This window comes from Rutidosis leptorrhynchoides, chromosome 4 (genome assembly GCF_046630445.1).
Source record: "Rutidosis leptorrhynchoides isolate AG116_Rl617_1_P2 chromosome 4, CSIRO_AGI_Rlap_v1, whole genome shotgun sequence".
Lineage (NCBI taxonomy): Eukaryota > Viridiplantae > Streptophyta > Magnoliopsida > Asterales > Asteraceae > Rutidosis > Rutidosis leptorrhynchoides.
The window spans coordinates 93,690,175-93,714,715 of NC_092336.1; the positions used below are offsets into that span (position 1 = coordinate 93,690,175).

Here is a 24,541-nt window from a genome sequence, read left to right on the forward strand (position 1 = left end):
AAATATTAGTAATCATTCATGACTTATTTACAAGTAAACAAAACTACACATCCTTTATATCTAATCCATATACCAACGACCAAAAACACCTACAAACACTTTCATTCTTCAATTTTCTTCATCTAATTAATCTCTCTCAATTTCTATCTTCAAGTTCTAAGTGTTCTTCATAAATTCTATAAGTTCTAGATTCATAAAATCAAAAATACTTCCAAGTTTGCTAGCTTACTTCCAATCTTGTAAAGTAATCATCCAACCTCAAAAAATCTTTCTTATTTACAGTAAGATATCTTTCTAATACAACATAATACTCATATTCAAACTTTGATTCAATTTCTATAACTATAACAATCTTATTTCGAGTGGAAATCTTACTTGAACTTGTTTTCGTGTCATGATTCTGCTTCAAGAACTTTCAAGCCATCCAAGGATCCTTTGAAGCTAGATCTATTTTTCTCATTTCCAGTAGGTTTATCCACAAAACCTGAGGTAGTAATGATGTTCATAACATCATTCGATTCATATATATATAAAACTACCTTATTCGAAGGTTTAAACTTGAAATCACTAGAACGTAGTTTAGTTAATTCTAAACTTGTTCACAAACAAAAGTTAATCCTTCTAACTTGACTTTTAAAATCAACTAAACACATGTTCTATATCTATATGATATGCTAACTTAATGATTTAAAACCGAAAAACACGAAAAACCGGATATACGCCGTCGTAGTAACACCGCGGGCTGTTTTGGGTTAGTTAATTAAAAACTATGATAAACCTTGATTTAAAAGTTGTTCTTCTGGGAAAATGATTTTTCTTATGAACATGAAACTATATCCAAAAATCATGGTTAAACTCAAAGTGGAAGTATGTTTTCCAAAATGGTCATTTAAACGTCGTTCTTTCGACTGAAATGACTACCTTTACAAAAACGACTTGTAACCTTTATTTCTGACTATAAACTTATACTTTTTATGTTTATATTCATAAACTTAAGTTCAATATGAAACCATAGCAACTTGAAACACTCAAAACGGATTTAAAACGAAGAAGTTATGGGTAAAACAAGATTGGATATTTTTACTTGTTGTAGCTACGTGAAAATTGGTAACAAATTTATATTAATCATATCCTAGCTAACTTATATTGTATTATACATGTATTCTAATATATTATGTAATCTTGGGATACCATAGACACGTATGCAAATGTTTTGACATATCATATCGACCCATCTATATATATTATTTGGAACAAACATAGACACTCTATATGCAGTAATGTTGGAGTTAGCTATACAGGGTTGAGGTTGATTCCAAAAATATATATACTTTGAGTTGTGATCTAGCCTGAGACGTGTATACACTGGGTCGTGGATTGATTCAAGATAATATATATCAATTTATTTCTGTACATCTAACTATGGACAACTAGTTGTAGGTTACTAACGAGGACAACTGACTTAATAAACTTAAAACATCAAAATGTATTAAAAGTGTTGTAAATATATTTTGAACATGTTTTGATATATATGTACATATTTGTTATAGGTTCTTGAATCGACCAGTGGTCAAGTCTTACTTCCCGACGAAGTAAAAATCTGTGAAAGTGAGTTATAGTCCCACTTTTAAAATCTAATATTTTGGGATGAGAATACATGCAGTTTTATAAATGTTTTACGAAATAGACACAAGTAATTGAAACTACATTATATGGGTGAATGATCGAAGCCGAATATGCCCCTTTTGCTTGGTAACCTAAGAATTAGTAAACCGATCTACTAATTGACGCGAATCCTAAAGATAGATCTATTGGGCCTAACGAACCCCATCCAAAGTACCAGATGCTTTAGTACTTCGAATTCGTTTTTATCATGTCCGAAGGATTTCCCGGAATGATAGAGGATATTCTTATATGCATCTTGTTAATGTCGGTTACCAGGTGTTCACCATATGAATGAATTTTATCTCTATGTATGGGATGTATATTGAAATATGAAATCTTGTGGTCTATTATTATGATTTGATAATATATAGGTTAAACCTATAACTCACCAACATTTTTGCTGGCGTTTTAAGCATGTTTATTCTCAGGTGATTATTAAGAGCTTCCGCTGTTGCATACTAAAATAAGGACAAGATTTGGAGTCCATGCTTGTATGATATTATGTTAAAACTGCATTCAAGAAACTTATTTTTGATGTAATATATTCTTATTGTAAACCATTATGTAATAGTCGTGTGTAAACGGTATTTTTTAGATTATCATTACTTGATAATCTACGTAATGCTTTTTAAACCTTTATCGATAAAATAAAGGTTATGGTTGTTTTAAAAATGAATGCAGTCTTTGAAAAATGTCTCATATAGAGGTCAAAACCTCGCGACGAAATCAATTAATATGGAACATTTATAATCAATATGAACGGGACATTTTAGGTTGGTGGCAAAAGGTTATACTCAAACTCAAGGAATTGATTATGAGGAAACTTTTTCACCGGTCGCGAGCATTAAATCAATTAGGATACTTATTGCCATAGCTGCTTTTCATGATTATGAAATATGGAAAATGGATGTCAAAACCGCTTTCCTAAATGGCGACCTAAGCGAGGACGTATATATGGTTCAGCCGGAAGGGTTTGTGAATCCTAAGCATCCTACTAAAGTATGCAAGCTTCTAAAATCCATTTATGGATTAAAGCAAGTATCCAGGAGCTGGAATCTTAAGTTTGATCAGAAAATCAAAGAGTTTGGTATTTCTCAAAACCAATATGAGCCTTGTGTTTACATTAGAGCTAGTGGGAGCAAAGTTGTCTTTTTGATCTTGTATGTTGATGACATACTACTTATTGGAAATGACATTCCAACTTTGCAAGATGTCAAATCTTGGCTTGGAAAATGTTTTGCCATGAAAGATCTTGGAGAAGCTAAGTATATTCTAGGAATCAGGATCTATAGAAATAAATCCAAAAGGCTTATTGGTTTGAGTTAAAGTACATACATTGACAAAATCTTGCGAAGATTTAACATGCAAAATTCCAAGCGCGGAGCATTGCCCATGCAAAAGGGCATAACCTTAAGCAAGTCTCAAAGTCTTATCACACCTGATGAGATAAGACGAATGAAATGTGTTCCGTATGATCGGCTATAGGATCCATTATGTATGTCATGTTATGTACTAGACCTGATGTCTCGTTAGCTTTGAGTTTGGCGAGTCGTTATCAACAGAATCCAGGTGAAGAACATTGGATTGCTATTAAGAGCATTCTTAAATATTTGCGGAGAACTAAAGATATGTTCTTGGTTTACGGTGGTTTGGAAGAAGAGTTGAGTATTAGATGTTATACAGATGCTAGTTTCCAAACTGATCGAGATAATTCTTGATCCCAGTCAGGGTATGTCTTTGTCATGAATGGCGGAGCAGTTGATTGGAGAAGCTCAAAGCAGAGCACAGTTGCACAGTCTACAACGGAAGCAGAATACATTGCCGCCTCAGAAGCTGCTCAAGAAGCTGTCTGGATTAGGAAGTTTATTGCTGAACTCGGAGTAGTTCCCAGCATTGAATCCCCTATGGAAATGTACTGTGATAATTCAAGTGCTATTATACTTGCAAAAGAATCACGTGTACGTAAAGGTAGCAGACACATTCTTCGAAAGTTTGACTACATTCAAGAAGTCGTTGAGAGGAATGATATTAGTATTCTTAAGGTTCATACAGATGATAATGTGGCTGACCCGTTCACGAAGCCCATGACACACAACAAGCATGATGATCATGCTAGTAGTATTGGACTTCGTTATGCTGCTGATCTTTTTAATTTGTAATTTAGTATTTGGATATTTTTGGAACATTAAGCAGTTTTATATTAATGAATTGATATATAGTTTGTATGATCGTTTTCATTTATATCACTGTGTTCTATATTAGCATGTTTAATCCATGAATAATTGTTGATTATTCAAAATCTCCATAATCGGTCACGTTATGGAATTAAGATTAATGTGAAATTTTGGTTATATTCATTGATGATGAATAGTTAACTTGTTGAGACCAAAATTCATATGTATTCATTGATGATGAATATTGGAATGACCCAACCATGAGATGTCACTACATGGATCGTAGTCAGTAGTGAATCTTTTAGTGATTATGTCTTTGTGTCCTTAGACTTGAGATGCACACCCGTCTTGATGAGTGTAGCATTGTACTTTGATATGGTTAAACGCTGTCCTGAATAAGGCTGTTATAAAGGCCATTATTGGGTATAATGTAAAGATCGTGATAGACACGTGTATGCAATATAGGATTTGTTCCTCTAAAATGTTTGGAGTTAGATACTTTTGAGCTCCTCGATGAATGAATAAGATATTTGTATGGCCGCACCCAGATGTAATTAAGATGATACTTAATTAATTTGGTGATCTAATTCAGTTTTAAGATCGAGAAACAAAATTGTTAAACAAATGAGAATGACCGATGATCAGTATCTCAAGTTTAACTAAAGTATCTGAAACAAAAGGACGAATGACATTTAACACTTACCATAAACAGTTTCGAGAAACTACCCTCACGTGAATTTGGGGACAATGACGTGTTGCTAGACGCTTACCATTGTTTGTATAGTTACTTGGTGTTGTGCCATGCACAAGTGGGAGTCTGTAGGATTAATGTGCAAGGTACAACATATAACTATATGGCCAACATCATTTGAGCTTTCGGGGTCACACACATATACACCGAGACGTCAAATAAAATATATATATGATGTATATATATTATTCAAGTAACAAAATAGTAAATCGAAATTAATTAATTTACTATTCATATGAATAGTAAATGAATCCAAATTAATTAATTTACTATTCACATGAAAGCGACATTATAGAAATTATTAATTATAAGTTACATAACATACCCCTGAAGTATTTGAGAAATATAGATTCACGGGTTATTTTAAAAGATTCACGGGCGAAATATTAAAATAAAATATCTATATATATTGTACCATATTACGGAGTAATTTATCTCTCATTCTTCTTTCGATGAACTAAAAATTTTGATTTCATAATATTAACCAAAGGTTGATTAATATTACTTGGGTTTGGACTAGCATCCATTGACGGTTTTTTGAAGTGTAGTGTGGACTATCCAAAGAGACGGTCATACTTTTGATCGTAAGTTTCTCTCCGTCTCATCAATTTCTCCAAGAAAGGTATATCGTCAACTCCTCCTTTGTTGTTTTATATTCATGACAATTATTATGGTGTAACTGAATCATTGGGAAAGATTAATCGTGCGCATGTTTCATTAAATAAGTGAAAATTTAATCTTGTTAAATTTTGTTCATAAAATAATAAAAGATTATTATTTTAACTATCCGCTGCGTTAATTTGTTTTGATAAAAGTACACACGATTTTCCATCAACAGGCACACTATCTAACTTTAAAATCTATACTCATTGGTCTCAAATATATTGTTTAAAGATAAAAAATAGTAACCCAAGGGATGACTTAGTGGTTAGGTGCTTAGAAATCTCTAAAGGAACCCAAGGTTTAATTAAACTTTGGGAGCCTTGTCTTTCCCAAAAAAAATAAAAAAATAAAAAATAGTACTCGTATACATTTAAAAAATGATTGTCACATATATCATATACTTTTATTAACGTTTTAGTTTAATCCTTACTTTTCATCTATCTTTTTTCTTACATGTATAATGTAAAAGCATAAAACATATTATTCTTATCTACTTATGGAATTGAACAGATAATTTGTAACATCCTATAATCAAAAGTGGCTCTAGTTTATGGTCAAATTAATGAACCACCGGGAACTCAAACGTATGTAATGCATTTTCTGTCCCATAATGGGTCATATTCTTCTAGTCGCTGGCTATTAAATAGAATCGGAACATAGATGCAACTTTTTTGGTCAACTCCTAATATTGATTGTAGAAGAATATTTGTTTAAAATTGTTGTTTCAGGTAAAAATACACATGAAAGTAATATCAAAGTTTAGGTCGTTAATCATCAAACTATCCCTTACATTATCGCAGTAAAAAAAACGATATAATCTTTGTGTTAGTGGCCATGTTTCTTTGAGATTAGTTTAATCAAATTTAGCAATGTCTAGGAAAACAAACGATAATTTCAACATATATAATACTACTAGTATAGTTTTTTTTTTTTTTTTTTTTTTTTTTTTTTTTTTGAAAGGCAAGCCCCCCAAAGTGTAGCAAGTGAGGATTGAACTTGGGTCCCTTTGGAACTTTCCAAGCATCCTACCACCAAGCCAACCCATTGGGGTTAATACTACTAGTATAGTATATACTAGTATATGTTTCTTGGATAAATTAGCGCATTAGTTGACTGAGGGGATAAGAAGAAGATTACTCGGAAACTACATGCAACACGTCTCGCAACTTATCTTCACACTTCATACGATTTTGACCATCCCCATCTCCCATAGTCCCATGTACACGTGTTAACCTTTTTTTTTTCTCCTTCCACCAATTCAATTATTCTTATGCCTCTTTACATATTTACATGTTACGGTGTAACATATTATCCAGTCCCATTTGATACTTGAAGTCAATTGCATATAAACTTTATTTACGAATTAAATATTTTTTTTTTTTTTTTTTTTTTTTGTTAAGAAAAAAGGTAAAAAGTTGAAAAAAACACTATAATAGCTTAGAACGTCAAACTATATGAATAGACCATCAATTGCTCAACATTGATTCCGCTCATCATTTGGTACATACAATATTGCAAGGTAATCCCCATAATCAATACTAATTATGATCATGTTGCAGATAACATTTCTGGAAGGAATATCGTGCCATGTTTTGTGTGAGTTGACTTTTTAGAAAGAAGAATAGATACATTGAATTACATAAATAATCGGTAATTTCGGTAATTTCGGCGACACACAACTCACCATTTAACTCTTGCGAGATGCAATTTGTTTCTTGCGATTTGAAAGGGTATGTTATGGCTGCTTGTAAAGAAAAAATTGGTTAATTACACTATTTCAAAATGCAAGAAACAAATCGCAACTCGCTAAGAATCAAAAATTGGGAGTTGGGTGTTGACGAGATTACTCGATTTGACCTAGTGTTTTCGCGTGACTTGTCCTCCAAGATTGGTTCATTCATTCATTGGAAACTTCTAGAATGTAAACAAACAACAAAAAAAAAAGGCCATCAAACCAACACGTCACGTCCTATCCCACACTATAATAAATAAACTCAAAAATGCTCCTCCTCAAAACAACCACCATCACCGCCGCTACAACCACTGCCGTCGCCGCAGTATCTCTCCCTCTCCTCACCATATCCTCCCACCTAAAACCCCAACCCACTCCCTTCACCTTCCCTACAAAACCCCTCATCGTACGTCATCAATCCACCCCCAAAACCATGTCTTGGTTAACCCGGTTCGGATTCGGTACACGCACCCCCACCGATTCACCATCAAACCAATCACCAATCGCACAAGGACCTGACGATGATGTTCCTGCACCCGGCCAACAGTTTGCGCAATTTGGTGCTGGGTGTTTTTGGGGTGTTGAATTGGCGTTTCAAAGAGTTCCGGGTGTTACTAAAACTGAAGTTGGTTATACTCAAGGGTTTTCGGATAATCCGAGTTATAATGATGTTTGTTCTGGGACTACTAATCATTCGGAGGTTGTTCGGGTTCAGTATGACCCGAAAAATTGTAGCTTTGAGAGTTTGCTTGATTGTTTTTGGGACAGACACGATCCTACTACACTTAACCGTCAGGTTAGTTATTTATTTATATTGAAATTGGGTAAATTAGGTTCAACTATTGAACTTTAGTAAAAAAAAAAAAAAATTTATGGGTTGTTTAATTTATGACCAAATTAGGGAAAAAGGTATTGAAAGTCTCAAAAAACTCACAATAGGGTAACATAAGTTTCATTTAAAAGGACTGATTATTTAAATTTGTTCGTAAAATGGTAACATACAATGAAAAGCTCCATGTACATAACCATAAGAACTTACTTTAAAGAGTATTATTGAACTTATGGTCCTTTTAACGTGCGAATAAAAGTAAGTTTATAGGAACTTTTTTAACGTTTTTGTAGATTTTACTGTTGATTTATTGGTTGGCTTAGCTTGCTTAATTGTAAATTTGAGTGCGAGAATTGTCATTTTACTTTTCTCTTTTGCCATCTTACAACACTAGTAGTTGTGGTAAGTATCACTTGTTGGACTATGAAATTGATTTTTGAGGTTCTGCATAAAAAAGTTACTATGCGTCTATAATCTATATATTAGGAAGCTATATTTCAAGGCTGTTGAATCATGTGAACACTTAAAGAAGCTTACTTTTATTGCTGCTACTAAACTGTCTATAAATCTTATGGCAGTGTTGTAAAAAAGCCGATTACTCGACGATTAATCTCCGATTAATCACTTTTAAGAGCAATCCGTTCTGATTTTCAAAAATCCGTTTAATTAAACGGTCAACGTCAATTGATGGGTCAAAATCGAATTTAATAACCAAAGTCGGTCGAAGTCAAAAATGGTTACCATTTTAACATGAATTTAAACTAGAACTTTATAATTTTGGAGCAAAATGAACAATTTTATACAATTATGTTAAAGTTTATTTTTATATTTATAATTTTATTTTCTAAATTTACACATATAGTTTTTTAAATTTAATATTTCAATGTATAAACTACAATCCGATTAATCCCCGAATTGCCGATTAATCTTTCGAAAGTCCCGACCGATTAATCTCCGAATAGCGAATTTTGCAACCTTGCTTATGGATACTTGTTAGTTGTTACACTTATATTTGCAAACATTGTATCTGGATCTGATCTTGTTATTTCGTAGCTTAAACTAAGCATAGAAAATTGTCTTAATAACATAAAAATCATAAACATTTTCTTCTTGCTGATTTTAAATTCTCCTTTTTACAGGGTAATCTGTTTGAAGTAGGACCTAATGACCGATAGTTAGATTCATTTTCATTATTAGACTTGATATAATCTTAAGAGAATTACAATGTATGTACCGGCATCAAGTTTGTCGTCACTGTATAAATTACATCATTTTCTTAATATTATGTGCTAAATTAACGATTACTTGATGATATGGAATTATGATTCATGCAACCAGTTATTCTAGTATTGTCACCAATATTTACAAAACCATCCAAAGTGAACACATATACGCATTCTTTGAGTCTCTGTAGATAGTTTAGATATACTCTTTGCTCGGCGATTGTTAAAATTATTCTTTTTACCCGTATCCGTAATTTTTTGGGTTTTTGGGAGATAGAATCATGTTAGTAAACGTCGATGTCGATAAATGTAAATTGGGTAGAAGGTTTGTTATTATTATTTGAAGCATCTCTGTTTCTGGATGCTCTATTTCAAGGCTCATCGTGAACAATCAAACCAATGGTTGTCCCACATTATGAATAGGATTTAGTGAGCGCTTTCCTGACACAAGACTACCTTGATTTGAGAAGTAAACGTCGTATACGGATATATATAAATTTTATAAACTTTTGTTAACAATTTCTAACAGAATTTCGATCCACAGTCTCTACACTCTCTAGAATTATTACTACATTTGACATTTATGCAAAGTTGCGTATACACATAACTTAGGTTTCGTTTGTTTCTCGGTCTGCAGACCTTATTATGTCTTATGCCCGCGAGACGTTTTACACTTATACTGCAGATTGTTTGTTTTTCTGAAGACTTAAGATAAACTAATATTCTGTCTGCAATCTCGCAGACTTATGTGCTTCAAGTGTTAAGATTAAGTTATTTTGCAGACATAAAAATAAGCATGGTCCGAAGATCCTCAGACAAAAACATCTTAAAAAACAAACAACACAGAGTTGCTTGTCCAGTTGTGCTTAATTTTATGATATATTTGGAAAGACTAAAGTCTTAAACTCAAACGAATCTGGAGCAGTGTTGTAGAACTCGGAATTACTCGGCAAGTACTCGGTTTTTTCAACTCGGCGAGTACTCGGTCAAACTGGGCCAAAACTCGTGATTACTCGAAAATTGTTAAAACTTGGTCAAAGTCAAACTTGGTCAACATCCGAGTACTCTTGAGTCTTGAGTACTCCCCGAGTTGCTGAGTACTACCTAAAAATTCTTGACCGAGTTCTACTCGGCCCGAGTAGAGATTGTTGCAACCTTGATTTGGAGTTTATATTCCACTGTATAAAACACACACTTGGGTTATTTTAACACTAGTAATCTAGTGGATACTTACGAGATCTTTGTTCAGTAGAATATGTATTTTGGGTACGGTGACATTCTAAAATTTTGATATTTATATGTGCAGGGGAATGATGTAGGAACACAATACCGATCTGGGATATATTTCTACACACCTGAACAAGAGAAAGCAGCTTTAGAGTCAAAGGAGAGACACCAGAAAAAATTGAACCGAACAATCGTAACAGAGATTCTTCCTGCAAAGAAGTTCTATAGGGCGGAAGAGTACCATCAGCAGTATCTTGCAAAAGGCGGTCGATCTGGGTATAAACAATCTGCCGAGAAAGGTTGCAATGACCCTATTCGTTGCTACGGCTAAGTTTGTGTATTTGTACCCGTATACTTCAGTCATAATAATGTATAATGGTTTTCTTATGTGTAATTGCTTTGTGGGTTGTATGTTAAGAGCTTTATTAGTTTATATAATTTGCTCTGCAAGACCTTTCGTAAAAGATGAATCGACACCCGCATCACCCAAAGGCCTCGATTGACCCAAGACAGCCAAGGTGGAGTTGGTAGCATCATCATCAACATGCACTAAATAAACACCATCAAAAGGTTTAATCGACTCCGAGATGAGAAGCACAACCCGATTCACATGTGCTATCATCTCCGAGGGGAAACCGTCATCAATAACCACTCTAAAGAAAGTAGACCCTTTTAACTCCTCAACCGAAGCCCAAAAAACACTTGTTAACCGTGTCATCTGTTGTAGCTTCCACAGCCATGAATACAACCTGGAATAGCCGTCTCAAAAAATTAAAATAAAAAATTGCCAGTTCGCCTCGTGCATAACCTTGCCAAATACGCTAGCCACGTCTTTAATGTTATCTTCCGAAGTGAAAAGAATAAAAAGGGCAAGAACAAATTCAAGTGTTCCGATGACGATACTACAGTTCGAGTTAGTCAAGTGGCAGGATATCAATCAACAACGAATATACAATATATTAGAAATAAAAGATATTAAAAATGGACACTAAAATTAATTCATTCATAATTTCACAGTCTAATTACGACTTTCAAATTTACAATGAAAAATCATGTCATCACACCACTTAGACCATGGATTACACTAACTTTTGTGCCTTTATCCACGCCTATGTGGCATGACAAACGTCTGTAGTGAGATGTTTGTTGGAATTTTTTTTGAGCATTTGTCAAAGACAACGGAGAAAATCATGATCGTTTTTTAATTTTAATTTTAATTTTAATTTTTTTTCATATTATTTAACCACTTTTTAAACCCAAATTCTAATTATATTTTGCTACATCACCTCCGACACTCCTCATCGACCTTCCTCAGACCTAAAGTTAAAACAAGCCAGCCGCATAAGAAAGAAATAAAACATTTATCTACTCTCGTCAACATCACCATTTCTAACCCTTAACCCTTGAATTCCATCTAAAGTTATCTTCTACACATCGCGTTGCGGGGCAGTGGGGATGAGGTTTTACTGTCCATGGTTTCAGATTTGACAGGATTTACTCTTGGGCAACAGTTGATGACAATTTATGCAATTGTCGAAGATCAACGTGTGAGGGATTTAGTTCATGAGAAAATCAAACTGCTGTTAAAAGAAAACATCATTTACTGAAAAGGAAAAGCACTTAAACGAGCCTTGAAAACAGTGGAGAATGGATGCACTAATGGCTTCATACGGTGATACTTCCTCCGATTCGGAATCAGATTCTCAACAGCCGGTTAGCGACAACGTCCAATCATTTCCGGCAGCCGTTCTTCCTCCACCGCCGATCGATCTTCTCAATCCTCCCAATTCACTCGGTAACTCCCATATAAACCCTAACAAGTAACATACTTTCATACATAGATACACATTTAGTAATTGATATTTTATTAATCTACACAGCAACAGTTGATTACTTGGAGTGTAATACAGCTAGTAGAATTCGAAGCTTCCCTCATATTCATGGCAATTACGCTTTACATGTTTACATTCCAGGTTTAATTCGTATATATATTTTTTATCTCTGTTATCTGCTTGCACTATTTTTCATTTGCTTCATTTGTTCGTGCTCTTACATTTTTTGGTACTAATTCTGCGTTGTTTGAAATGTGTAATGTGATAACTGATCATTATAAAATATATAAGACTACATTACTTTTGAATCTGTCTTTTAATTGAACTCAGTTTTGTTTCTAACCTTTAAGTTGAATAATTCAACTGTTTGATAGGTGGCTGTCTGAATGTATTTTCGCCAGTGGGATATTACTTGTTTGCTACGCTATTTTTTTTTTTTTTTTTTTTTTTTTTGCCACACTATATGTGTTGTATTGCTACACTATTTGTGTTGTTTTTGCTTGTTTCAGATTTTATATCTGTAATTTTGATAGAACTGATTGTTTCAGTAATCTTAATTTGTGGATGTGACAGTCATTATACCATCTGAAAGAAAGAAGGAGCTGGCTCAGTTTTTGAAAAAAGCCACGGCGCTTGTACCAGGTCTTCATGTTGTGGATATCGATGTTCCGTTACATGCACTGGTAAAAGATGAAGAGAAGCTAATACAAGCTGCACTCGGTAGGGAATTTCACATAAGTCTTGGAAGAACTGTACCCATACGTGTGCATCAAATAGACTCGGTGGTTGCAATGCTACGTCAGAGGCTTCAATTTCAGAAACGGTTTGAACATACCCCTTATCATACAAAACAATATTAACTTGAGGTAGTTAGATCATTTAACTTAGATGGGCATGTTAGCTAACAGTTCATAATAGTTATTATGGGTCAAAATTAAAATTGTCTTCGCGTGGTCAGGTTGACCCACAAACATTTGGTTTTCCTTTTGTAAATTAATATGTTAATAACTTAAACAAAACCAATGTTTCTTACTGCAATGACGATGATTTTAATAGGTTGTATTAGTTATAAATAGATTTAATAGAGTTTGGGACTTTAGGTGGCTTTCAACCCGTTAGGACCCATTTGACATTATGCTAGTTTTTATTAAAAAAAAAGTTCACGCATGAAATAAGACATAACCTATACAGACACATTCATAAGTGAGTTAAAATTGCCTCCTATACATTTGATCTTCTTTAAACCTCTGTTTTGGATTTTGTTCATCACTCCATCTTTCAATTTCGTATTTGATATCGATGGAAACAGGTTTCTGATCGACTTTAATAAGTGGGAGGTTTTTGTGAATGATGATCAGACACGCACATTTCTTTCAATCGAAAATTTAACGGGAGGCTTAGTTGAGGTATGTTGTTTCCTTCTTTTTTTGTCATTGTTTGATACTATTATCTACACTAGAACCTAACTGGTGTAGTAAGAAGATGTGACCCTTACTCGCAATGCACTGTTGTATTCAGATAACGAAACAGATTCAATCAGTCAATGATGTTTATAAGCTGCACAATCTTCCTGAATTCTACAAGGTTAGTGTTCAGTTTGATGCTAGCTGTATGCTTGTTAAGCTTCTTACTTATTCCCCGCGTCAGAAACGTAACATTAATTCATACAACAGGTGGTAATTTTAACTAATTTCCAAGATAAATGCATCGATTTGGGTTGTTTGTTAATTAAAACTTCAGAACCGCATAACCTCCAAATTATTAATTATTAAAAGATTTAGATTATTTTTGTGTATATATAATTCATCCGTAATGATAATCATCGCTTTAACTATTTTTTCGAATAAAATAAAAATGTTCAAAAGATAATTACGGGTCAACCCAACCGACCCGTCTCATTTCAGTGCATATAAAATGGTCTGTTAGTCGACTCACCCTTCTTGCCACTACTTGGTACCTATTTCCGTCTAGCGGCAAACGAGTACCAGTACAACACTAGAACTACTTATCGTGATGGGGTGGATTGCCAATTGATATTTACCTTGGGGACGGATCCCTGCAGACCCGGTTCACGGCCAGAATGCTGTGGGGTGGCTTTATCAATCTCGTGGAGCCAAACTACGAGTTGGTCCGTCTAGCGCTCTGCGGCTAAGTATTGACGTTCTAGAGAGAGAAAGAACTATGTGAGAGAGAAAGTGTGTTCTCTTTCACAAGTCCAGTTGTTTTTAAAGTGATGTCCCAAGCGGCCTATTTATAGGCATGAGTGCTCCCTAATATTCGGAGACACGTGTTATGTTGCTATTGATTAATTTTATGCGAAGATTGCTTAACCGACTTTATGCTAATTAATGACGTGGCATGTGTGCTGCTCACGTGCTCATTTTAGGGCTTAAGCATAGAAAGTTGGCTTCAGGGCTTACACAAAACGTTGGGCGGCCTGTTGTATGACTTATTTGTTATTCTTGACGGAAAACGCTAAGCGGATAAATATTAAAAATGATCTTAATAATATTTTCCTATGTTTTAAGTGTTTCCTTCGTATATAAATGATGATTTTATTCGTGTAAACAATAGGATACACAATTACCACTTCTAATGCTTAATGTCAAAGCAACTAGTTCTAGCTTCTAACTTGATTAATTCTACTTTGAATAAGTTTGAATTTATAATTTATTTTTGTTTCACTTTTAGAGGTAAATGAAATCTGCTTCTCATACAGTCTTTCGCACGTTATTTATCAATAAAAAGGAAATTATGTAACAGGATCCACGACCTCATATATCTATAGCCTGGGCGGTAGGTGACATCAACCAATCTTTAAAGAGAGCAGTTGGAGGAGAAATGAAGAAATATGTTAATGTTGGAGGATCGTCAACCAGAAGTATGTTTACCTGCAGATTCGGTAACATCGTATGTAAAATTGGCAATAAAACTTATAATATATGTGGATCTCCAGGACAATGAACACTTAAATTATAATGCACATAACTTGAGAACCAAGTGGAGTGGTAAAAAAAATTTCTCCTCCATGTAATATTAGCATCTATCTATATATATCTATATAAATGTATTATATTTCGACAATGAGATTTATTTGGTTTTGCAGCATATAGTATTTGATGCATTTTTTGATAATGATGGATATATTTAGTAGGTACTATTGGGAATCTACCCACCTGATACCTCTTAGGAGTTAGGAAGAGTTATTAGGGTTATCCATTTCATTGATGTATAGATTAACATCAAGAACAACCATTTTTCACTTAATTTTAAGCTAAATTTGATCTCTATCATGAAAGTTCGCATTTACCAGTGGTAGTATTCAGTTCATTTGATCATCCTATATCCAGTTTTTCTTATTTTCGTTAAATATTTATTGCAATAGTTTAGTTATGGTTACAAAAACAATATTAGTTCCATTACCACATAAATCTATTAGTGATTTAGGAGGTTATATGAGTAAATATACACTGAAAAGTATATAAAAATATAGACTTAATTACACGGATGGTCACTGTGGATTGTCAAATCTTGCAACTTTAGTCACTATAATTTTTTTCTTGCAAAAATAGTCACTGTAGTTTCAAATTCTTACACGTTTAGTCACTAATGCTAACAGACGTTAGTTTAGTTCGTTAAATTGCAATCACGTGGGCAGCATGTGAGGGTATTTTGGTCCTTTAACTTATTCATTTTACCCTTTCTAGTTTAATCAAATTTTTGTGTTAGTTGCCATCACCACAACAACACAGTTAGTGTATCAACGATGGACTTATCTTTGGGTCTTGTTTATTATCAATGGGTTTTTCACCATCTATATTCTCAAAATCATATTGGTGGGTTTGGATCTAAACTCAAAAACACCCAAAAAAAAAAGAGAAAAAAAAAACACATATGCAAATTGCAGATTTACTAGTTCTCCCTCTTCTCTCTTCTGATAAACACCTATTTGGCTATTTCATCTTCCCAATATCAAAACATACTTAAACCTTAAAAACCAAAATCAAATTAAAAAACATCAACAATTAACCCTAGCATTGACGAATAAACAAGGTAGCGACGAGGGTGGTTGTGCGATTCAGACTCACGGCAACGGCGGCGGCAAATGCGGTTGTGCGGAGATAAAAGAAGGTAGCGACTAAGGCTAAAACATCTATGTTGGTAACTCCTCTTCCAGATATTGTTAACCGAACTGCTACGTACAAGATCTGAAATCGAAATCCTAGGATTTTGGATCTGAAAATTCGAGGGTTTTGAAATATTTTACGGGTTAAAAGAGACGAAGAAGTTTCTATGGTGAATGTAAGATTAAAGTTCTATGGATCTGTATACAAATGTCATATATGAGCTATAAAGAATTACGTGGGAGTGATGTTAAGTTTTGAGTGGATTTGAATAAGTTTGAGATATTATCTTCCAATTTTTGTTTATGAAGTAAAAAAGAAAGGTTTTGTAAAAAAGAAGTAGGTGAAGAAAAAAAAAGTATGTAGATGGTGGTGAAGAAGAAGATAAAATGACGAAATTACCCATCAAGTGAGCAGCACATGACCAATTCAAACGGATTAAACTAACGTCTGTCAGCATGGGTGACTAAAAGTGTAAAATTTTGAAACCATGGTGACTATTTGTGCAAGAAAAAAATCATAGTGACTAAACTTGCAAGATTTGACAAACCACAGTGATCATTCGTGTAATTAAGTCAAAAATATATTCCTGGTCAATAGTAAATTCTTTTAGCTATTTTTTACTGTTTTTTACTTGACCAGTTATCGATAAAACACATAGTTCCATCATGAAGTAACGGGGTCACGGGCGGAGCCAAAGTGATGCAAATGGGGTATCAGATGACCCCAGTCCAAATTCAAGCCCAGCTAGCAATTTATTATTATTTTTCTAATATAAGCCCAAAATTATATTGGTTGCCCCCAGTCCAAAATCAATCACTTAAATACTACGTGCTTTAAAAGTTAAAAGTGGATCTTCACTTCTTTTACTTTTTAGGCTTGTTCTATACGCCTTTACATTTGAATCAACATATGTGTTTAATCTTGTATTTGTAATTTTATATAAATTTGAAGAGACTTTATGTTACCTATAATTTATAATTGTTTATATTTGAATAAGATTATGTTTAATTGTTTGTTCATTGATACATGTTTAATCGAACCGTTCTTTAAATACTTGAATAGGCTTGAAGTTAACCGATTATTTTGAATACTTGAACAACCATTATATTTATGTAAATAGTTAAGAATTGCTATAAATCTGCTATTTTATTGTCGTTTTTCTTAAAAGAATTTGCCCCCAGTGATGTGAAATCCTGGATCCGCCACTGAACGGGGTTAAAATTGTCTCCTCTACCTTCACCTTGAAAAAATTACTCTGCTTTAATTGAGAAAATCACAGCTCCTTTAATTATAGCACCAGTTCCACAGCAAGCCTTGCTGCAAAACTGATTGTCAAGTATTACTCATTATTATCGAACTTCGTATATATGGTTTCTAAGAGTATATTAAATCTACGTATGATACGGTTTGAGTTTGAAGAGTTCATGCACACGTCCCACAAACAGTTAACCATTTTAGTTATCAAATTAATTAGCTAGTAGTAGTTGCAATAATAATAAATATGAAATGTTCGTGTCTTAGCATGCCACCCATGATCCTAATTGCGGCACGTATGCATCACTCCATGTTCACATCATGTATTTACTTTTCATTCGTGTAGTTTGGTTTAGTACAGTAGCATAGTTACTATCAGTTATTTGATGTCTTAGTAAATTTTTTTATTTTTTATTTTATTTTATTTTTTTTTTTTGACGAAAAAACGAATACTCATATATAAAACGAGGTCGTTTTCCAAAGTAAAACTTTTTCAACAGGAGAATACAAAAGGACTCGGGTAAAACAAGAGGGCTCGTGTGTGCCTAAAAAGTAACCAACTAAACAAACAAACTATCTAAAAGCGCGCCTCTCCCTAACATCTCGAACAAACATTACAAACATGTTAACTAAACAAAAACCGAAACATAGACGAAAAATACACGGAACAAAACCCACCGAAGAAACACAAAGACAGACCATAACAATCAACCTCGAGGACCCGCCTTTTTCAATTTTCCATTGACCGTCTCTTTCAACGAGTTTTTCCCGGATCGATTCTCAATCTTATAAGATAACACGTTAGCAGATCCATCGCCAAATTCCGCCAAATTCTGCACATCGCTTGGCGGAGGCAGTGGGTAGAAGGTTTTACTTGTCATACCTTTGAATTAGACTGAGTTTCCTTCCGGGCAGAAGGTTTTACTGACCATACTCTCGAATTGGATCGGGTTTCCTTACGGACAACAGTTAGGAGCAGTTTATTTATGCACCTGACGGAATAAACACGTGCGTGGTTTGGTTCGTGAAAAAACCCTAACCGCTGTTAAAAAAATTCACCATTTCTAAAACTTTCTAAAACTACAAAGGAAAAGCACCCAAACGAGCCTTGAAAACAGTGGAGAATGGATGCACTAATGGCGTCGTACGGTGATACTTCCTCCGATTCGGAATCAGATTCTCAACAGCCGGTTAGCAACGACAACGTCCAATCATTTCCGGCAGCCGTTCTTCCTCCACCGCCGATCGATCTTCTCAATCCTCCCAATTCACTCGGTAACTCCCATATAAACCCTAACAAGTAACATACTTTCATACATAGATACACATTTAGTAATTGATATTTTATTAATCTACACAGCAACAGTTGATTACTTGGAGTGTAATACAGCTAGTAGAATTCGAAGCTTCCCTCATATTCATGGCAATTACGCTTTACATGTTTACATTCCAGGTTTAATTTCTATTTGTTTATCTCTGTTTTCTGCTTGCAATATTTTTCATTTGCTTCTTTTGTTTGTGCTCATACATTTCTTGGTACTAATTTTGCATTGTTTGAAATGCGTAATTTGATAACTGATACTTTTAAAACATATAGGACTACATTGCTTTTGAATGTGTCTTTTAACTATTATATGGTGTCACTTTAAATGCTAAATTGAACTCAGTTTGTTTCTAGATTTTAAGTTAAAAAATTTAACTGTTTGATAATCTGTTAGAGTATCACATTTTGGTTTTTTAATTTAAATAATTATTCTGTGGATGTGACAGTCATTATACCATCTGAAAGAAAGAAGGAGCTGGCTCAGTTTTTGAAAAAAGCTACGTCCCTTGTACCAGGTCTTCATGTTGTGGATATCGATGTTCCATTACACGTGCTGGTAAAAGATGAAGAGAAGCTAATACAAGCTGCACTCGGGAGGGAATTTCACATGAGTCTTGGAAGAACTGTACCCATACGTGTGCATCAAATAGACTCGGTGGTTGCGATGCTACGTCAGAGGCTTCAGTTTCAGAAACGGTTTGAACATACCCTTTATTAACTGTTTCATACAAAGCAATGTTAACTTGAGTTGGTAATATGGGCAGGTTAGCTAACAGTTCATACGAGTCAAAATTTAAATGCTCTTGGCGTGGTCGGGTTGACCCACAAATATTTGATTTTCCTATTTTAAATTTATGTGTTAATCAGAATAACAAAACCAATGCTTCTTACTGCAATGAGATGTATTTAGGAGGTTCTATTAGTTTTAAGTAGACTGTCGGTGTATTTAGGAGGTTGTATTAGTTTTAAATAGAGTTTAAGACTTTACTTAAAAATGCCTCCTCTGCATTTGATCTTCTTTAACCCTCTGATTTGGATTTTGTTCATCACCCAATCTTTCGAATTTGTATTTGATGCTGATGGATACAGGTTTCTGATTGATTTTAATAAATGGGAGGTTTTTGTGAATGATGATCTGACACGCACATTTCTTTCAATCGAAAATTTAACAGTAGGCTTAGTTGAGGTATGCTGTTTCCTTCTTCTTCTTCTTCTTCTTCTTTTTTTTTTTTTTTTTTTTTTTTTTTTGTCATTGTTTGATACTATTATCTACACTAGAACCTAACTGCTGTAGTAAGAAGATGTGACCCTTACTCGCAATGCACTGTTGTATTCAGATAACGAAACAGATTCAATCAGTCAATGATGTTTATAAGTTGCACAATCTTCCTGAATTCTACAAGGTTAGTGTTCCTAGAGAATCGTGGTTTGATGCTAGCTGAATGCTTGTTAAGTTTCTTACTTATTCCATGTGTCAGAAACATAACATTAATATTTTCAACAGGTGGTATTTTTGACCCATTTCTCCTATACATGCATTAATTTGGGTTGTTTGTTATCTCAAACTGCAGAGCCACATAATTATTGCGTTAACTATTTTTTCAAATAAACTAAAAATGGTAGAATGATAATTATGGGTCAACCCAATTTACCCGGCTCATTTCAGTGCATATAAAATGGCATGTTACTCGACTCACCCATTTTGCCACCTCTATTTGTTAATGTCAAAGCGATTAGTTTCTAGCTTAAAGATGGATTAATTCTACTGTGAATAAGTTTGACCTTATAATTCATTATTGTGTTTCCTAGTTTATTTATAAATAAAAGAAATTATGTAACAGGATCCTCGACCTCATATATCTATAGCCTGGGCAGTAGGTGACATCAGCCAATCTTTAAAGAGAGTAGTTGAAGGAGAAATGAAGAAATATGTTAATGTTGGAGGATCGTCAACCAGAAGTATGTTTACCTGCAGATTCGGTAACATCGTATGTAAAATTGGCAATAAAACTTATAATATATGTGGATCTCCAGGACAATGAACACTTAACTTATAATGCACATATCTTGAGAACCATGTGCAGTTTTAAAAAAAATTTCTCCTCCATGTAACATTAGCATCTATATCTATATATATATATATATATATATATATATATATATATATATTATATTTCGACAATGAGATTTATTAGGTTTTGTTGCATATAGTATTTGATGCATTTTTTATATAATGATGGATATATTTAGTAGGTACTTTTGGGAATGTACCCACCTGATACCTCTTAGGAGTTAGGAAGAGTTATTAGGGTTATCCATTTCATTGATGTATAGATTAACATGAAGAACAACCATTTTCCGCTTTATTTTAAGCTAAATTTGATCTCTATCATGAAAGTTCGCATTTACTAGTGGTAGTATATTCAGTTCATTTGATCATCCTATATCCAGTTTTTCTTATTTTCGTTAAATATTTATTGCAATAGTTTTATGGTTACAAAAACGATATCTATAGTTAATATTAAAATCCTATAATGATGATGTCATTATTAGGTTAATTCCTTTGATAAGAAATAATAAAAAAGAAAAAGAAAAAAATCTAAGCATTGTGGGTGATGTAATTAATCTAAATAATTTTGAATTAAAATTAAATCTTATTAATTAATTATTATTATTAAATCTTATTAATAATTATTTTAATTATTAAAATTAAATAATTTTGAATTATTTTAATTAATTATTTTGAATTGAGTATAAGAAGGTATAAAAGCTAAGCACAAGGAAACCAATTCTAAATTTATATTTTAATTTACGCTTTTAAAATAAAATGACAACCAATATTATCTCTTATGATTGGATGTGGATTGTTTAATATGCATTTTAGGTGTTTGATGAAATGTTCAGCTGACGAGTTTCTTAGTCGGACTCTGTGATTCCACGGGTCATTAAACTAAATAACTTTAGCATTTGCGTTCATTTAATACCTAAAATATATAATTAAATGGTTTCGTTTAAACAAACCCGTGGTCCACGGGTCATTTCACTGCATTACAACATAAATAAATCTATTAGTGATTTAGGAGGTTATATGAGTAAATATACACCGAAAAGTATATAAAAATATATTCCTGGTCAATAAATAATTCTTTTAGCTATTTATTACTCGACCAGTTAGGGCTAAAACACAAATTTCCATCATGAAGTAAACGGGTTTAAAAATAACCGCTCTGCTTCGTATTGAAAAATTACTCTGCTTTTATTGAGAAAAATAACCGCTCCCTACATTACAGCACCAGTTCCACAGCAAGCCTTGCTGCAAAACTGATTGTTAAGTATTACTAAATTATTACTATCAAACTTCGTATTTATGGTTTCTAAGAAATTTTCCCTGAATATTACGGAGTATATTAAATCTACGTGTCATACGAATAATTCAAGTAATGTATTTTTATGGTGTGTTGATTCGTACACCACCTGTTTTTAGCCGTACATCACCAAAGATGTTTTAAAGTGTTGTATTGTACAATACTATAAAACATGTTTGGTGGTATACGACTAAAAAAAGGCGGTGTACGAATCGCTTCCCATTTTTATGACGTACATGGTCTACGTCACTCTTAAAAAAGTCTTGGTCGTCGTGGAAAAGTATATAGATATATCATCTCTTTTGGTGGGTGAGAAATTTAGGTTTGATTAGATTGAGCACAACGTCTTTACCACACAAGTTGCAACAACATCGTACGTACTGATGATTTGATATTCAGCAATGATAAATATCTGAGCTGATATTAACATAATTAAAAGTATGCATACTTTATTTATTTAAACATGAAATATATGGAGTATAATTTAATTTATGTTTGATTTTTATACGAGTAAATTATACCCCCAATCCTTAGGAGTTACAAGAAATCACATCCGCTTTTATCACTTATAAATTATTTCAATTGTGTCTGGTTAGATGGAGCACAATGTTATTACCGCACAAATTCCAACAACATCGAACGATACTCTAATCCCATGAAACAAATACAACTACTGTAGTCTGAATTTGATATTTAGGGCTGGATTTTAAAGCGTGTAAAGTGTGCACTTAGATAGCCAAAATCTAAAGCAGTCATAAAAATATGTAATACTCCGTACAACAATATACATGTATCTATGTTTCATGTATTTATAAGATTTTGAAAATTAAAAAAATAGTATCTATATAAGGTTTATTTATTTATATGGTTTTGATATTATGTTTTTTTACAATCGTTGTATTAATTGATGCTAGTACTTATTATATATATATATATATATATATATATATATATATATATATACAGGGCCGGTCAAACTTTGGTCAAAATTTTTGCATGCCCCGGGCGAAATGATTATAAAATGCCCCCAACAGTTACACAAACATATATCTTTAGGAGATTTAAACTATGAGTATTAATAAATTTTTTCGAAATGATGCCCCTAACCGCGTGATGCCCAGGGCCGTCGCCCGCTTCGCCCATAGCCTTAGCCGGCCTTGTATATATATATATATATATATATATTTTTTTTATCATTGAATTTAATTTTATATATATGAAAAAAAATTCTTATACAAACACCTACCTTTTTACTTATTAAACATGGCTCATCAAATCAATATGACAGCACGTCTATATTTAGCGATCATAAATATCTTAACTCAAAGTAACAAAGATCACCTTTTTGGAGAAGGGGAAATTTTTTTTTTTTTTTTTTTTAATCTTTTTTTCAAGCATTAAGATTACATGAAAATATGAACATTTTTTTTGAAAGGCGAAAATATAAACATTTAAAAAGAACACTTTGTGATAATGTTATTATTTTGGCTAGAAAACATTCGAAGAAATAAATAATAACATTCATTGCAATGAATGTTTTGCTTTTGATTATTTTTTTTTGGTTTAAAAATTAGGATTTATAAATTAGGGGTTAAAAATTAGGGTTTAGAAATTAGGGTTTTGAGTTTAGAAATTAGAGTTTAGATTGAATTTTTAACACGAACGATTTAGAGTTTAGGGTTTAGGGTTTAGGGTTTAGGGTTTTGAGTTTAGGGTTTAGAGTTTAGGGTTTAGGGTTTAGGGTTTTGTGTTTTGGGTTTAGGGACTAAATCCTAAACTCTAAATCGGGCTAAATCTTGAAAAAAACTTCACATATGATGGGAAAAAGCGCTCGAAGAATAACATTCAGAAATAACATTACGAATGATGCATGTTATCAGTTTTTTTTTAGGATTTTCCCGTTAAAATAATAACATTCATTACAAAGTGTCCCTTTTAAATGTTTATATTTTCATGTGTTCTTAATGTTGGAAAAAAAATCGATAAAACAGAAAAATAAAATAATTAATTTTACTTCCCTTTTGCTCAAAAAAGTGTTTCCCTCTTAATTATGACTATATATATATATAACTAGTTTTATGAGTTCGTGCGTTACACGGCAGTTGTATAAATTAGTATTAATACTATCAAATGTATAATACTATTAAAATTAAAAAAAATCATTTGTTATTGATAACATTTGTATTGAAAGCATTAATATTGAATACTACGCATAGATTCTAAGCCGTCCATTGAAATCATTTTAACTTCAATTGACAAATAATCCATAAAACACTAAACATAAGCCGTAAAAAATTGTTTTAGATATGATCGTTAATAATAATATTTATGTACATCTATAATAGTATATGTTTTTAATACAAACTAATTACATT

At 33.0% G+C, this 24,541-nt stretch overlaps 3 protein-coding genes across 4 annotated transcripts; all 3 read left to right on the plus strand.

Annotated features, from left to right (window-relative positions):
- The first annotated feature begins 7,217 nt into the window (after positions 1-7,217).
- LOC139839941 (peptide methionine sulfoxide reductase-like) lies at positions 7,218-10,610 on the plus strand. Its single transcript, XM_071830156.1, has 2 exons — positions 7,218-7,781; positions 10,344-10,610. The coding sequence occupies exons 1-2, from the start codon at positions 7,254-7,256 to the stop codon at positions 10,593-10,595; spliced, it is 780 nt and encodes a 259-aa protein (XP_071686257.1). The 5' UTR covers positions 7,218-7,253; the 3' UTR covers positions 10,596-10,610.
- A 1,301-nt stretch (positions 10,611-11,911) lies between these two features.
- Positions 11,912-15,060, plus strand: LOC139839943 (uncharacterized). Its single transcript, XM_071830158.1, has 6 exons — positions 11,912-12,059; positions 12,145-12,237; positions 12,670-12,919; positions 13,406-13,502; positions 13,615-13,680; positions 14,860-15,060. The coding sequence occupies exons 1-6, from the start codon at positions 11,912-11,914 to the stop codon at positions 15,058-15,060; spliced, it is 855 nt and encodes a 284-aa protein (XP_071686259.1).
- Positions 15,061-18,600: 3,540 nt separating this feature from the next.
- LOC139839942 (uncharacterized) lies at positions 18,601-21,171 on the plus strand. 2 transcript variants are annotated; one of them, XR_011757163.1, is made up of 7 exons: positions 18,601-18,752; positions 18,838-18,930; positions 19,248-19,497; positions 19,891-19,987; positions 20,139-20,204; positions 20,643-20,923; positions 20,960-21,171. XR_011757163.1 is itself a non-coding variant. In XM_071830157.1 (6 exons), the coding sequence occupies exons 1-6, from the start codon at positions 18,602-18,604 to the stop codon at positions 20,841-20,843; spliced, it is 858 nt and encodes a 285-aa protein (XP_071686258.1). In that variant the 5' UTR covers position 18,601; the 3' UTR covers positions 20,844-20,928. The 2 variants fall into 2 exon arrangements, 1 of the variants encoding a protein (XP_071686258.1); XM_071830157.1 differs by lacking the exon at positions 20,960-21,171 and having other exon boundaries at positions 20,643-20,928.
- The last annotated feature ends 3,370 nt before the right edge of the window (positions 21,172-24,541 follow it).